The sequence below is a fragment of the Trematomus bernacchii genome, unplaced genomic scaffold (genome assembly GCF_902827165.1).
Source record: "Trematomus bernacchii unplaced genomic scaffold, fTreBer1.1, whole genome shotgun sequence".
Classification (NCBI taxonomy): domain Eukaryota; kingdom Metazoa; phylum Chordata; class Actinopteri; order Perciformes; family Nototheniidae; genus Trematomus; species Trematomus bernacchii.
Window position 1 is genome coordinate 14,037,925 of NW_022987720.1, and position 12,795 is coordinate 14,050,719.

At 41.3% G+C, this 12,795-nt stretch overlaps 1 protein-coding gene and 1 long non-coding RNA gene across 2 annotated transcripts in view; both read left to right on the forward strand.

Moving 5' to 3' along the window:
* Nucleotides 1-6,010, forward strand: part of lasp1 (LIM and SH3 protein 1) — a 29,184-nt gene extending 23,174 nt beyond the window's left edge. Inside the window, exons 5-7 of the mRNA XM_034143778.1 lie at nucleotides 746-824; nucleotides 1,717-1,814; nucleotides 2,419-6,010. Coding sequence (XP_033999669.1) covers nucleotides 746-824; nucleotides 1,717-1,814; nucleotides 2,419-2,592 — 351 coding nt within the window. The 3' untranslated portion in view covers nucleotides 2,593-6,010. The remainder of the gene's footprint in view (nucleotides 1-745; nucleotides 825-1,716; nucleotides 1,815-2,418) is intronic.
* Nucleotides 6,011-7,251: 1,241 nt separating this feature from the next.
* On the forward strand, nucleotides 7,252-8,694 carry LOC117493291. The gene is made up of 2 exons (XR_004556954.1): nucleotides 7,252-7,543; nucleotides 7,820-8,694. It is a non-coding gene; the product is annotated as an uncharacterized LOC117493291 (long non-coding RNA).
* Nucleotides 8,695-12,795: the final 4,101 nt, after the last annotated feature.

Consider the following 12,795-nt stretch of genomic DNA (forward strand, 5'->3'; position numbering starts at 1 on the left):
CTGTATGTGTGGACAGCATCAGGGTTGTAAATCTTGACCGAGGCACTGTAAGTCAGTCTGTTATCAGCCTGGTAATAAGGGGGACGGGTTATTTAGTGCAGTAGAGCAGTCACTTTGTTTCAGTTTCACCAGTGTTTCATGTTGTAACTCTGGGAGCTCAGTTGGAGAGGTTGTAGGTTGATGAAGAACTTTGTAGCTGGAACTGTAGTGCAGGTGCTTTTCTGTTAATAACTTCAGGATAAAAAAAAAAAAGAAGCTCTAAGGACAGTTCCACTTGAGAGGGTAGTAATGAACATGATTATAGTTGCTTCTTGCTATGCCTAGTCATATGACCCGCCTCCTTCTTCTCCTCTCACCGTTTCCTCTTGCAGTCTCATTCTCACCCCAAGCCTCAAGCTTCTAGTCGTTTCCCTTTTTTCACTTCACCTGTTCTTCCTGATGTGTCAGCGAGGGTTGCTATGAAACTCTGAGCTCGCAATACTTCCGGCCGCTGAGATGTCATTTCCTCTCGGTGTCAAGCTGCTCTCCGACTCCGAGGCTATGCTTGCACACGTAGGGCAAGGCGCCCCACCTTTCACCACAAACACATGGGTGCTGGAGGGCAAGTGGGAGACCTCTGGTGGATGAACAATGAACTGCAGACTGTAAAAGCTTCCTGGAAAGATATTCTCCTCACCTGTAGATTTGAAGCTTTGAAGATTTGTGTATTCTCCATCTTTATATGTGACCCGTTTGTCTCCTGCAGATTAAGTACCATGAGGATTTTGAGAAGAGGAAGATGGGAGGAGAGGTTCCATTTCAGAAGCCGAGCAACCCAAGCCCAGGTATCCCTTCTAACACACACATTATTAATATTTAAAAATACCAAAAAACATTTATCAGCATGCATGTTTAACTTTCACTAACCAAACAAAACAGAATTTTAAAGATGACCAGGACTTTCTGTATAAACATTACATTATACACAATTCATACAAGATACTAGATGGATTCTGATGTAGGCCTATCAGGAGGTCTCTGTTTTCAAACCTCGAGGAATGGGCCGAATGAGTGCTTTCATGTTCTGAGAAAAGTACAGCGAGTAGGCCTATCTACATTTTTCTTTAAGCCTCTTGCCTTGTCTGTGCTTGGCTCCAGCCCGGCCACAGGCTGAGTGAGCTCCCAGGCTGGGTGTTGCCTCGTCACACCGCTTAAGGATCTTGGTTGTAACTTGTTCTCTTCCCTCCTCTGAGTTCACTATCTGCGTTGCTGCAGAAATTGCTTTATTAAAAACTCATGAAAGTCATTCTAATGAAGCATAATCTGACGATAAGTGTTTAATCTAAGGCTATCCCTCAAGCCAAAAAGATGGTTTGCTGAAAACTGGCATATTTTAAGTCATAATTATGAATATTTTGTTAGAGTGTTACTTGAGGTATAAGGAAGGCAGTGGAAAGGTTACAGCCAAGTATTTGAATGTACCTGCTGTTTGTATTTAGAATGATACACTTCATTTTGAGAGATATTGTTTAGTAGGATGTGTTACAAGAATACCCAGAGTCACTGAATGGCTGTCGAAGAGTCAATGCAGTGCTCAGACAGGACTAAATACATGCTTATGCTTCATATGAATAGAAATCCTTATTCTACTACGAAAAATAAACGGTGTAGTTCCCAGTACATCAGATTTCTGTGCAGCTATTGATCTGCCCTCCACTTTCCTTCGTGCTTCACCAGGAGCTTTCCAGCCGCCCGCAGCCTCTCAGAACTTCCACTATGAGCCGGCTCCTGAACCCGTGCAACCGGCGGCCGCCGCCCCCCCGCCCAGCTCTGGGGTAAGTCCTCCATCGTTCTCCCGTCTTTTGCTTCCGGTGAACTCTAATTACAAACTGACACCTTGATGAATTCAAAACCTGAACAGAATGTTGTAAATAAATGTTAAACAGAAAGAAATCTCGCCAACACTTCATCATTTGCATTGATGAGTAGAGCTGAACCGATTAACTAATTACTCGGTTGGCAACTTTTTATTGCTTTTTCAATGCTTATTAAACTAATGAGCACTTATTTGGTTAACACAAGACTGTTGCATGATTCTTTCTGGAAAAATGCAGGTTTACAGATCTTCCGATTAAATCAACAAATTAGTTTGTCAAGAAAAAGTTGGATGTGTTTTAAATTGTCTTTATTCAGGGATACGTTTTGGATAATCATCTAATCCTTAAGCTTGTCTTGTCGAATATTGTTTTAGCCTTCTATCCCTTCTTGTTTTGTACTATTAAGCAAATCATAATGGATTTCTTTGGGCAATTAACACTTAAAAAGTATGTAAGCCATATTTTGAAGGTACAAAAAACACTCTTACATAGAAGATTCTAGCCGTAGCAGACCATACCTGTGTCGTGGGGAACTAACTGAAGTACCTGTTGTTTTCCACAGAAGCGATACAGGGCAGTGTACGATTACGCTGCTGCTGATGAAGACGAGGTTTCCTTTGTGGACGGAGATGTGATCATAGATGTGCAGCAGATCGACGAGGGCTGGATGTACGGCCGCGTGGAGCGCACCGGCCAGCAGGGCATGCTGCCCGCCAACTACGTGGAGGCCGTCTGAGTGAAAGGGAGAGAAAAAGAGGGAGAGAAAAAGGAGGAGGTAGAGAAAGGGAGGGAAAGAAGGAAAGGAAAAGCCCAGTGCCATCTCATCTTAACGCTGCTTCCTCTTGATTTTACTCCTGTTCCCTGATCTGTCCTGTGAGACCCTGAAACCCCCAACCCCCCCTTCTGCGTCCCTGCTCTACTCTCACTGTTTCACCACAGACACCTTCTACCTTTGGTCTGTCTGTCCTTCTCTGTCTGTCTGCCTGCCTCTTTGTCTGTCTGTCTGTGCTGAAGTCTGTCTCTGTTTGGATGTTCCTCATCCTCTCTTGTCTTTTCCCAAACCTGGCTCCGCTCTCAAGTGCTGTCTCAAGTGGAAAAATGAAAGTCTTAAGGATAAAACACACAGTTCATTGCAGTATGGCAGGGGTCATGCCATGCCACACAGCTCCATCCTAGCTATAGCACTTAATCCTAGCACAACATCATGCAAAACTTAAGAGGAAGAAACAGTAAAATATCCCCTTTTCCCCCGAGAGACAGTCGCCACAGCTGAAGACGTTTATTCTGTAAAGAAATTAGGTTTAATAAATGTGGATGGGTGTGGCATATTATCACAGGCTTGTTTTTTTTTTTTTTTTTTTCTCATTTAGCATCTTTAGATCTTGGCCAGACTGGAAACACAGTGCAGAATCTCTGTGTATCAGAAAGAAGCTTGAATATGTTTGACTTGTGTACATTCCTTTAACCTCTAGCCCTGTTGCTGGTGCACCAATCAGCCAGTTATCAGTCTTAACAGAGAGGTTTTTAATATATTTATCGATTGACACACATCTCGCCGTTGTGTGCTCGGGTAGGCACCCTCGTGTTCAGCACTGCATTGTGGGCATCGTTGTACAACTGGAATTGTAGCCTAACTGAAGAGCACCTCCTGTAGTTGCCTTTCTCGGGCTCGTCGGATACAGGAGGGATCAGGGACAAGTTAGGGGACATTATCAGTCCATCTCTAGCAGCCACACTGAATACTTCACCTCAGTCGGCGTGGATGCACCCTTATTCCTGTTTTTTGCAGCCTGAATGCCTTCAGTCCTGAGTGAATCACAAAGTTAAGGTGATCAAGGTTATACTGTTAGGAAAAAGGAGATGGGAACATGTCCTTCCCCCTTTTTTGCTACAAAATCACCAAGAAAACACATTCATAAAAGAGAAGGCCAAGCACAACTCTATATTGTGATTTTTTTCCTTTTCAATCATTCCACTGTTTTTGTGAGTGAACATTCCAACCTTTGTTTTCCATTTAATGTGAGAGAAATTGTCGAATCCTTGGCTGTGGTAAATGTTGTTTTCATGCTGTTCTTTCTTTTTGCCTTTCTTTTTGCCTTTCTTGTTATTGTTATTGTAAAATAATTATTTTCAAAAAAAAGTCAGTGTATCAAATTAATTAACCTGCAACTCGATTTATGAACCAAGCCAGACTTGTGTGGTCGCAGTATTAGATCAGTTTTGGGATTTTTCAACCTGCAGTTTCAGGTCAGACCGGTGCTAGCAGCCGGAATAAAGAATCATCCAAATGCTTGCATGTTCATGCCTGTCTCTGATAAGTGGATTCTCGTTTATGCTCTTTAATATTCTGGAGTTTCAAAAAGAGAATCATGTTACCAAATGGCGTTTAAAATCAGCCCTGGTCTTTAAAACTTCCTAAAGCCAGGCCTGTCACCCGCCTGTCAGGGTTTGAGCAATGATGTCAGACACAACGTTTTGTTCTGTCCACCTGCCAGGTGAATCCCAAAATCTGATCACTGAATCTGCCGAGATTTACGAGCATTTGGTCAGTGTTGGTCAAAAAGATTTAAAGGATGTTGGTTCATAAACACAAAATCAAGCATTTAAGTTGCTGGCTATTACACAGAAATGCTGTATCATTCCTTCACTCTAAATACTTTGTTTCTGTGAGGACCTTTTTTATATGATTTAAAAACAGATATTGACCATTACTCAGTGGTGTAAATAATCTCACAGGCCCCTGACCATACACATCTCTCCCCGTTTTCTTGCTGTTTTCTTCTCCTGTGATGCACTGTGACTGTCACAGACATGAGCGATCAGGGCGGTTTCTAAGGTGGGTTGGGGGTGGCGGAAAAAAAGTTCAGCTTTATTAAAAGAAAAAAGGCTCTCACTATGTAGCTAGATGGCATTGTACAATTGTATATGTATCATAAAGGTAAGTTAGGGAAATGTTTTTACAGGTCATGGTGCTCTGGGAAGTAGCTTGCCTGCAGATTAGAGTGGTTCATATTTTTTTGTGAATGTGGCTGAGGGGACGTAATGTGAAAAAATACAGTTTGGTGCAAGTTGGTGTTGAACATTAATAACATTCTAACTTTCTAATGTGATTAATTGTGACAGTGCTGAACAATAAATCAGAAAAGAACACCTGACAAACACACCAAACACAATGAACACACTGTATGTATGCCTGTATTTTGCATTGACCTACACTTGACAACAGGACAAGTTTATTTGCAAAACAGATGCTTGATTGAAAAGCTGTTTTAGAGCTCATGGTTGTGTTTTTCTCTTGAGTAAACTGAAGAGTTGGTGGTTGGGCTTCAAGTGAAACTATTGCTGTTCCTGGCTTATGATGATGTTTGCTCAGATATATTTAAAAACAAAGCTACTCGGCGGATTACATCCAATCAAAACGTTATTTTGTCTCAAGGGGCTTGGATTTGGACACTTTGTTTTCTGGATTAAGTGGAAAAAGTGGCCAGAGACGGGCCAGTGTTGAGTAAGTGTCGTTAAGGATGGATTTGTTAAGTCAAATATGAGCATTTGGGGATGTAAGAATGCGGGGCTGGGGGTGTGACAGAGCGCTGATCCAATGCTCTGTATCTCCCAGGCTGTGAGGCAGGGCAAGTTGTTTGTCTGACCTGGATATTAGTCAGGGGTAACCACTTGCGCCAAATACTGCTCTTCTGCTCTGGCATCACTCATCTACTGAACTGTAACCTCATATCATAACCCTGTTTCCATTCAGTTTCTGTCTAGTACCCTTTCCATCTGTCTGCTGAGACCCCTCTTTACTTCAGCCTTCATCGTAGGCTCCTGCGCTTCTGATAATTCATTCCCCGCTTCTATGATACTGGTTATATACTGTAGACTTTGCGGAGTGAAATCATGTAATCCACAATCGGGTTTAGCATTCAGACCATTTTGTGCATTCCATCTTAAATTGTTTTGTTTTTTGTATAATTTTGTTATTTTTTAAATAAAAAAATAAAGATACCATATGCACATTGACATACACGTGTATTTAAAACTCATTCTAGATACATGGTCAGAATTAAGGACCTGATATCATCTTGTTGCCCTGTTACAGCACTTCAAATTGTACTTATGATTCTGCAGATTCAATAAAATGTCATTTTTTTCTCAAACCGTTTATACTACGTCTATTGTTGTACAGAAGAATAGTCGGACAAATGCAAAAGTCTTCTGAAAACCTGTTCTATGTCTATTAACCTTTTAGTGATAATGCTGATTAAAGACACATTTATTAAGAAATATGAACACAATATAGAAAATAAGAGGCCCTCTACAAGACAAGAGCTAAAGATAAGGTCATAAGGCAGTAGGAGCCACCTTACTTGATATTGTGATTATTCAAATGTGCTCAAATTTACAATTAATCAAATAATAAATACAAAAAAACACAATATACAGTGAACGTGGAGCATTTTGGGCCCCTGGGAGTCTATGGCTCTTTGGCCAGCTGCCCACTAGTAAGCCTTGCTTTGGACCAAAGCTGTTTGTAAGCCTCCAGTCCCAAGATGAAGAGTACAAAGAATATTAGGGATAAGTTTTGTTTAAAGATAAATCCGGGCAAAATAGTTGATTTTTATGTAAGACTTGCCCTGGCAAAGCTAAGAGTGATGCGTTTCACTGAGTTTCCAGTATTGGGTACAGCCATCTGAAACTCATTCAGCCTACTGTAATGCCAAAAGTCTTCATTGAATCATTCATTTATCAAGGTTTAAATGTTTTAAGTGAGGTATTGATGCAACTTTTTAAAACAGTTCATGGAGTTATGGATTTATTGTTTTACTTTGTTTTAGGCCTATAGCTTAGAGAAGGGTCTACAAATAAACTGGCAACAGGAGTTTTTATTTGTATTGTCAGTTTTTTTATTGTGCCAAAAAACGCTCCCTAAAAACTTTCAAATAGGCTTCGGTCAAGATTAATTTAAGAGCCAAAAGAATGATCCCGAAGATTCAATAACAAAAGAAGGGGATACATACATGAATAGAATAACGGGACATTGAACAAATATTACATTTTGATTAGATAATATACGGCGACAAAGTAAATTAGAAAGATATCATGTATAACAAGAAATCCCCCTCCATTCATGGGAAACATCAAACCGGAGTTTAGCCTGTCAGGTCATACTTGTTTTTTCTGGTTTGTGAATTGCCCTAAAAAAGGACTCTTTCAGGTGACAATATCAAACATTGCGGTTGAATTGTTTAATGTTTATTGTGAATTGAATTGGGGTATATAACATCTCGTGGAAAAAATCTACCTAAAAGCCCAAACGCGGGGTGAATAAAACCCTTTCTCCCTACCTTCGCTTCCTGCTCTGAGGGGGGAGGGGTCGACTGAGGCTCGAGATCCCCGAACGGTTCCGGAAACAGCCGATCTCCTGCAGCGGTGGTAGTGCTTCTGTTTTGCTGCGTGTCATTGCGTCTTCTCCACCGTCTATCTCTGACAATATTTCAATCATGGTGGACATTTTGTTGTTGATGTTTTTCGCCATCATGGGCCTCGTCTTCCTTTCCTACATTATCTACCTGCTGTGATGATGAAGAAGATGAAGCGTCCTGCTCGGACACACAGGCGGCCGGTGCACAGGCTAACACAGGATGTGTGTTTTTCCTCTCCTGCATCCATGGTCTTCATCATTGACACTGGTAAGGCAGCGTTTCATAGAATATAACAAATGTGACATCATGCATATAATATCAAGCGAAAATCGTACACGGTGTGGTGCTTTCAGAAAAAAATACAGGGAGGATATTCCTTGGGAATGTATGGTTATCCATGCATATGATAGCTATAGCAGCCTACTGTATCTTTAATATATTGGAAATTATCACACAATTTTAATAAAAAAGGCTAACAATGTTATTCATCAACAATAATAAACTAAATAAAAAATGTCTGATATCAGCTGTCATCTGTTTCAGGGAGAAGAGCCAGGGTCCAGCCATGATGGCCTCCCTATTGGAGCTCTCATGTAGGAGGGAAGAGCAATCCAGCTGAGGGCAGAAATAATGGACTGAAGTGGAAGCTCTTTTTTTCCCTTCTCTGTCTCCTATTTGCACTCTACCATCACCACCCTGTTCCTCCTTTAACCTCCTTTTTATGTCAGGATCCTCCAAATAAATGTCACTACAAGAGCTCCCATTTACCTTGATGCAATCAGTCCAACCAGTGTATTTTTTATACTTACTGTTGTGCATGTTTCTCTTTAAAGGTGGAGAAATATTACCTCTGCACGTCCAATGAATCCGTAGACATGGATGCAGGACAGTTTGTTGGATTGAGTGTAATACAGGTGTAGAATTTGCCTTTTTAACAACACTGTGAGCTAACTGTTGGCTCTAATTATAATATGTTTCATTCAGTATTATCATATTATCTTTATTTTTGTTTTGTTTTGCCAACTCTTGTTTCATCAAACAGTTGGAGAGCTTATGCCTTGTTGAGTTGCCTATTGGCTCAGCCTTGATATCAGTGTGTTACTTTAAATGTGTTTACAATATGTTCTGCTCCTCACTACAATCAAAATGTCCCGTCAGGTTAAAAGGGAATGTGCCAGTTATACTACTCAAACTGTTTTGTAACTGTTTTTGTATATACTGTACATTTGGCTGCAAATTACATCCGTGAGGAGCAATGGAGTCATTTCAGAAATACATCTACTGTGTATGCTTATCAGTTTTATCACCTCTTATACATTATGTTTCACATATAAATTATGTTAAGTTACTGAAGCACTAATGATTTACTTGATGAAAGTATTTAACATGATATGTCAAATAAAGATGATTTCAGTAAACCCTGTTGCTTCCTGCTTAATTCATTAGATATTTTTTATTTTGCTAACAAAATGAATCAATCATTTCTGTCAAAGGACACATTTTGCTGCACAAAGAACTGCTCACCTTTCATGCTTTAATGAGCCATAAAGTCAGTGTGATCCACTAATAAATGCAAATATATATTTTTGTTTTACTTTTCCGGCATTTTGCCATGTTGGAAGTGACATTACAGATTTCAACACCAAATACGTGGGGAAAGAGGCCAGTATGGCTTTCATCAAATGACATCATAGAGACTGCGAAAATATTGCGTTTGAAATTACTCTTGTGTGTTTATAGATAGCGAGACTATTGTGTTCAAAATCATTTCTATTGCACTTTACAGCCACAAATTAATTGATTTCTAAAGGCTAAAATCTGCTCCAGCAGCTTTATGTTTAAGTCTTTTATGGTAGTTATCATGTCCTGTGTAGTGCTGTATATTTGGTGATATCCAAATTAAAGACCTATGAATTAAGGACTATTTTTCGCACAAAGCAGATGGTTGCCTCTATAAGAAAATGAGAAAAATAACTACCTGGGACATAATCTCTTCAAACGAGGGCTGATGCATGTTTGTAAAGGAGTACACACAATGCATTATATTAAATATGTAAGTAATCTGTTTAATATTTCCTGTCAAATTAACGCACTGGTGTGGTTGTGTGAGCAGCCCTTGTAGCAGGTTCAAAGCTACATGCTGTCCTGCAGATGGTGCTGTTTATCCATTGTAGGCAGTGGAGAATCAGCTGATGGCATTGTGTCCATACAGTAAATAAACGTGTCTCTTTCCAGATGTAAGAACAGGTGAAGTAAGACAGGATAAGAGCAGTGCGATTTCAATTCCGCAATCACAGTTAGTTAAAAAAACGAGTTTATTATGTTTATTAACAGTATAGGAGCACTTGGAATGAATGTTTTTGTATGTATTTAGCTTAATAACTATTTCTTATGACTCTTTTTGTATAGTATTTTAAATAGATATATTTTGTATACTACAATACATCTTACATTCCCCTTTTTTCTTTTATACCCATAAAGACTATTCAACCTAAAGTCAGTTTTATTCTGGCTCGATAAGGAGATCATTTTATCACCATTTCTTAGAGACAGGTTGCCCCTCTTGCTCTCTGAAGACTCGCCAAATTGACAGTACAGCTTCATTATTTACATTTTTTGCGAATTTTATACAAACATACTGTACTTCTAACCTTTAAAAAAAATGCCTTAACAATACGTATTCTGAAAACCAAATTTTCCGTAATTATATTGTTACACATTTTACTTTCTTGCCAAGTTAGAGGAGAAGATTGATACCACTTTGCAGTAGCAGCTGGTTAGCTTAGTTAAAGACTGCAAACAGCTCTGTCTCACGGATATAATCCTGCAAAGAACACCCCACACAATTATAAACTTTGCTTCAGTTTACACTTACGTTTTAAACAAACAAGATATAACATGGAATCATTTGTTAAATAGTACTTGTTTGAGCTGCTGTGAGGCGGATTTGGTCACCTCAGGGCAGAGCCAAGCTAGCTGCTCCCCCTTAGTTTCCAGTCTTTATGCTAAACTAAGCTAACCAGCTGCTAGCTTTAGCCTCATATCTACCGTACATACATAAAGTGGTATTGACCTTCTTATATCTAACCAAACTCCCTAAATCATGTTACCAAAAATGTTGAACTATTCTCATTATGTGTATGTGCCACCTTCCTCCAAAAACCACTTAGCTTAAGTTTCTCTCACATGTGTGCAGTCAGACCCACTGTGGGAAATAATCGGAATTCCTCTGGTGCTGATAGTATAATCTACTACTCTCAGTTTTACAATACACCCGCTGTTCTATCAGAGCACACACACACACACACACACACACACACACACACACACACACACACACACACACACACACACACACACACACACACACACACACACTCTTTAGGTCGATCATATCAAATAACGCTGCAGAATTATACATTTGAGGGTGTTCAAGAAAACTGAAGCTGCATTTGAGCTGGACTAAAGAAAGTAGGCCAGGGTTTTGTTTGGTTGTCCACATGTTGCATGACCTTGCTGCATTGCATTCCTGACCCCCCATTCACCCACTGGCCTGTCACACTGTTCCTAGCCACTGTATTAGATCAGTGCTATGTTATGCGTCCATTGAATAGAAAAAAAAGCCAGAACAGGTGCTCTTTTGTTTTTAAGCTGCAGGGACTTGGGTTTCCCCCATGAGCAGTATTTTTAGGTAGATGCGGTAATACGGCATATTTTGAATTGTTTATGATTACTTTAAAAGAAAAATTCCACCCTCAGGACACTCTGGTCCTGCTGCAACCGTTGCCTTGCATTTCTGATCTGCTTCCAATTTCTATCCCAAACAAAGAAATCAGTGGATCTTCCTGGAAATAAATAGAGTTAGGTATATTCAGTCACTGAAACATACCTAAATCTATAACAATAATAATAATTGTAAACAAATAATTAAATAATCTTTGGATAACAACTTCGGGACTGCACTGAACCTTACAAACAATTGATATTTAACAACCTAAGACAACTATTGTGTTTATTTCCCTTTGAATTGATGCTGCACAATGCAAGTGTTCTTGACGCATGCTGAAATTCTGCCATACCATCTCACCTTTGTGGCACCTGTAACCTCTTGCAATCTTTGCTGGAATGCCAGTGAGATGGAGTTGATGGGGGATAGAGCAGCAAGGAATTGAGTGTGATACAATAGATGTAGGGTGAGGGAGTGGCGGGGGGCATAGAGGATAGAAACAGAGCAAATAAAGAGGGAGGCAATGAAAGAAAAGAGAAATAGAGGGAGGGATGTAGGACTGGGGGGGGGGGGGGGGGGGGGGGGGTTATATGTGCTTAGCAATGGCCTTCAGCAGTGGAGTTCCTGTTGTTGTGGTCAGGGAGTTTCCCTCCATGTGGCCCTGGAGGAAAACGACAGAGGATGTCTTTTTCCTGGCTGACCAAGAATGCCCGGGCCTTGAGGTCTTTCCTCTTATAATTTGCGTTTTATACAAAGTTCATCCCACAGTTTCAATCCTAAATAAACTAGCTGCTGTCCATCTCTTTCACACTGGAGCTCAGCCAATGTGACACTAATGCATAAACATTTCAGCAGAGAGGCGAGCACAGGGGAAAACATTCCTCCCAGGGACACAGGGATGTATGCTCTTAAACACCACATCCACGCAGATTGGACTACACGTCCCGACATGCTCCCCCCACAATAGGGGGTGGGGGCCATAAATCCTGGCAGCCAATGGCTTTGTGTCTTAGGATCTGTGGTTGGTGTGTTGCACGGCAGCTGTTGTCAATGGCAACAGAGGTTTTCAGGGAAGCATGAGCTGGACAGCTGGTAGAGGGTCCCTCAGTCCTGTACTGGGAGTCACATGATCCCCGCGGCAGCCAATCTCAGCCCTCCGCCCTCCTCCCTCCCTCACTGCCTCTCTCTCATTCGCTGACTCTGGCTCTCTTTTGGCTGCAGCAGGAGGGGGAGGGGAGATGGAAAGAGAGGAGGGAAGTGGAGATAGAAAGGGAGGGAGGGGAGGCGAGGCAAGAGGCCAGCTCAAACAGGGAACGAGTGAAAGAGCTTGTGAGGGAAAACGTAGAGCGGGAGTCTCTTCCCTCTGTGTGCTTATCAAGGAGAGAAGTGAAGATCCAATGCACGCCCTGTTTGCCCTCCATTCTCCACCCTGAGCAGCAGGATAAGAAGAGAAGACAGAAAAAGGACTAGAGAGGAGTGTTTCCCCTTGGATGTATCGGACTGTCACACTCAGACACAAGGAGGGACAGGACCATGCCTCTGAGGAGAGGTGCAGGCTGCCCGGCTGCCTCGCCTGTGTGAGCAGAGCAGGGTTGCATTGCTGTTGGGAATACTGAACAAGGACAAGAAGAAGGAGGAGAAGAAGAAGAAACGGGGGCAGGCAGCCGGCGATCTCGTGCCATGACTGGGAACAGGAGAAGGGAGGAGGCTTGCTGAAATCATGGACCAGGTGAGGATGGAGAGGAGGAGAGTAAGGGAGGGACTGAAGGGGAAGTGAAGGGGACACCCACCT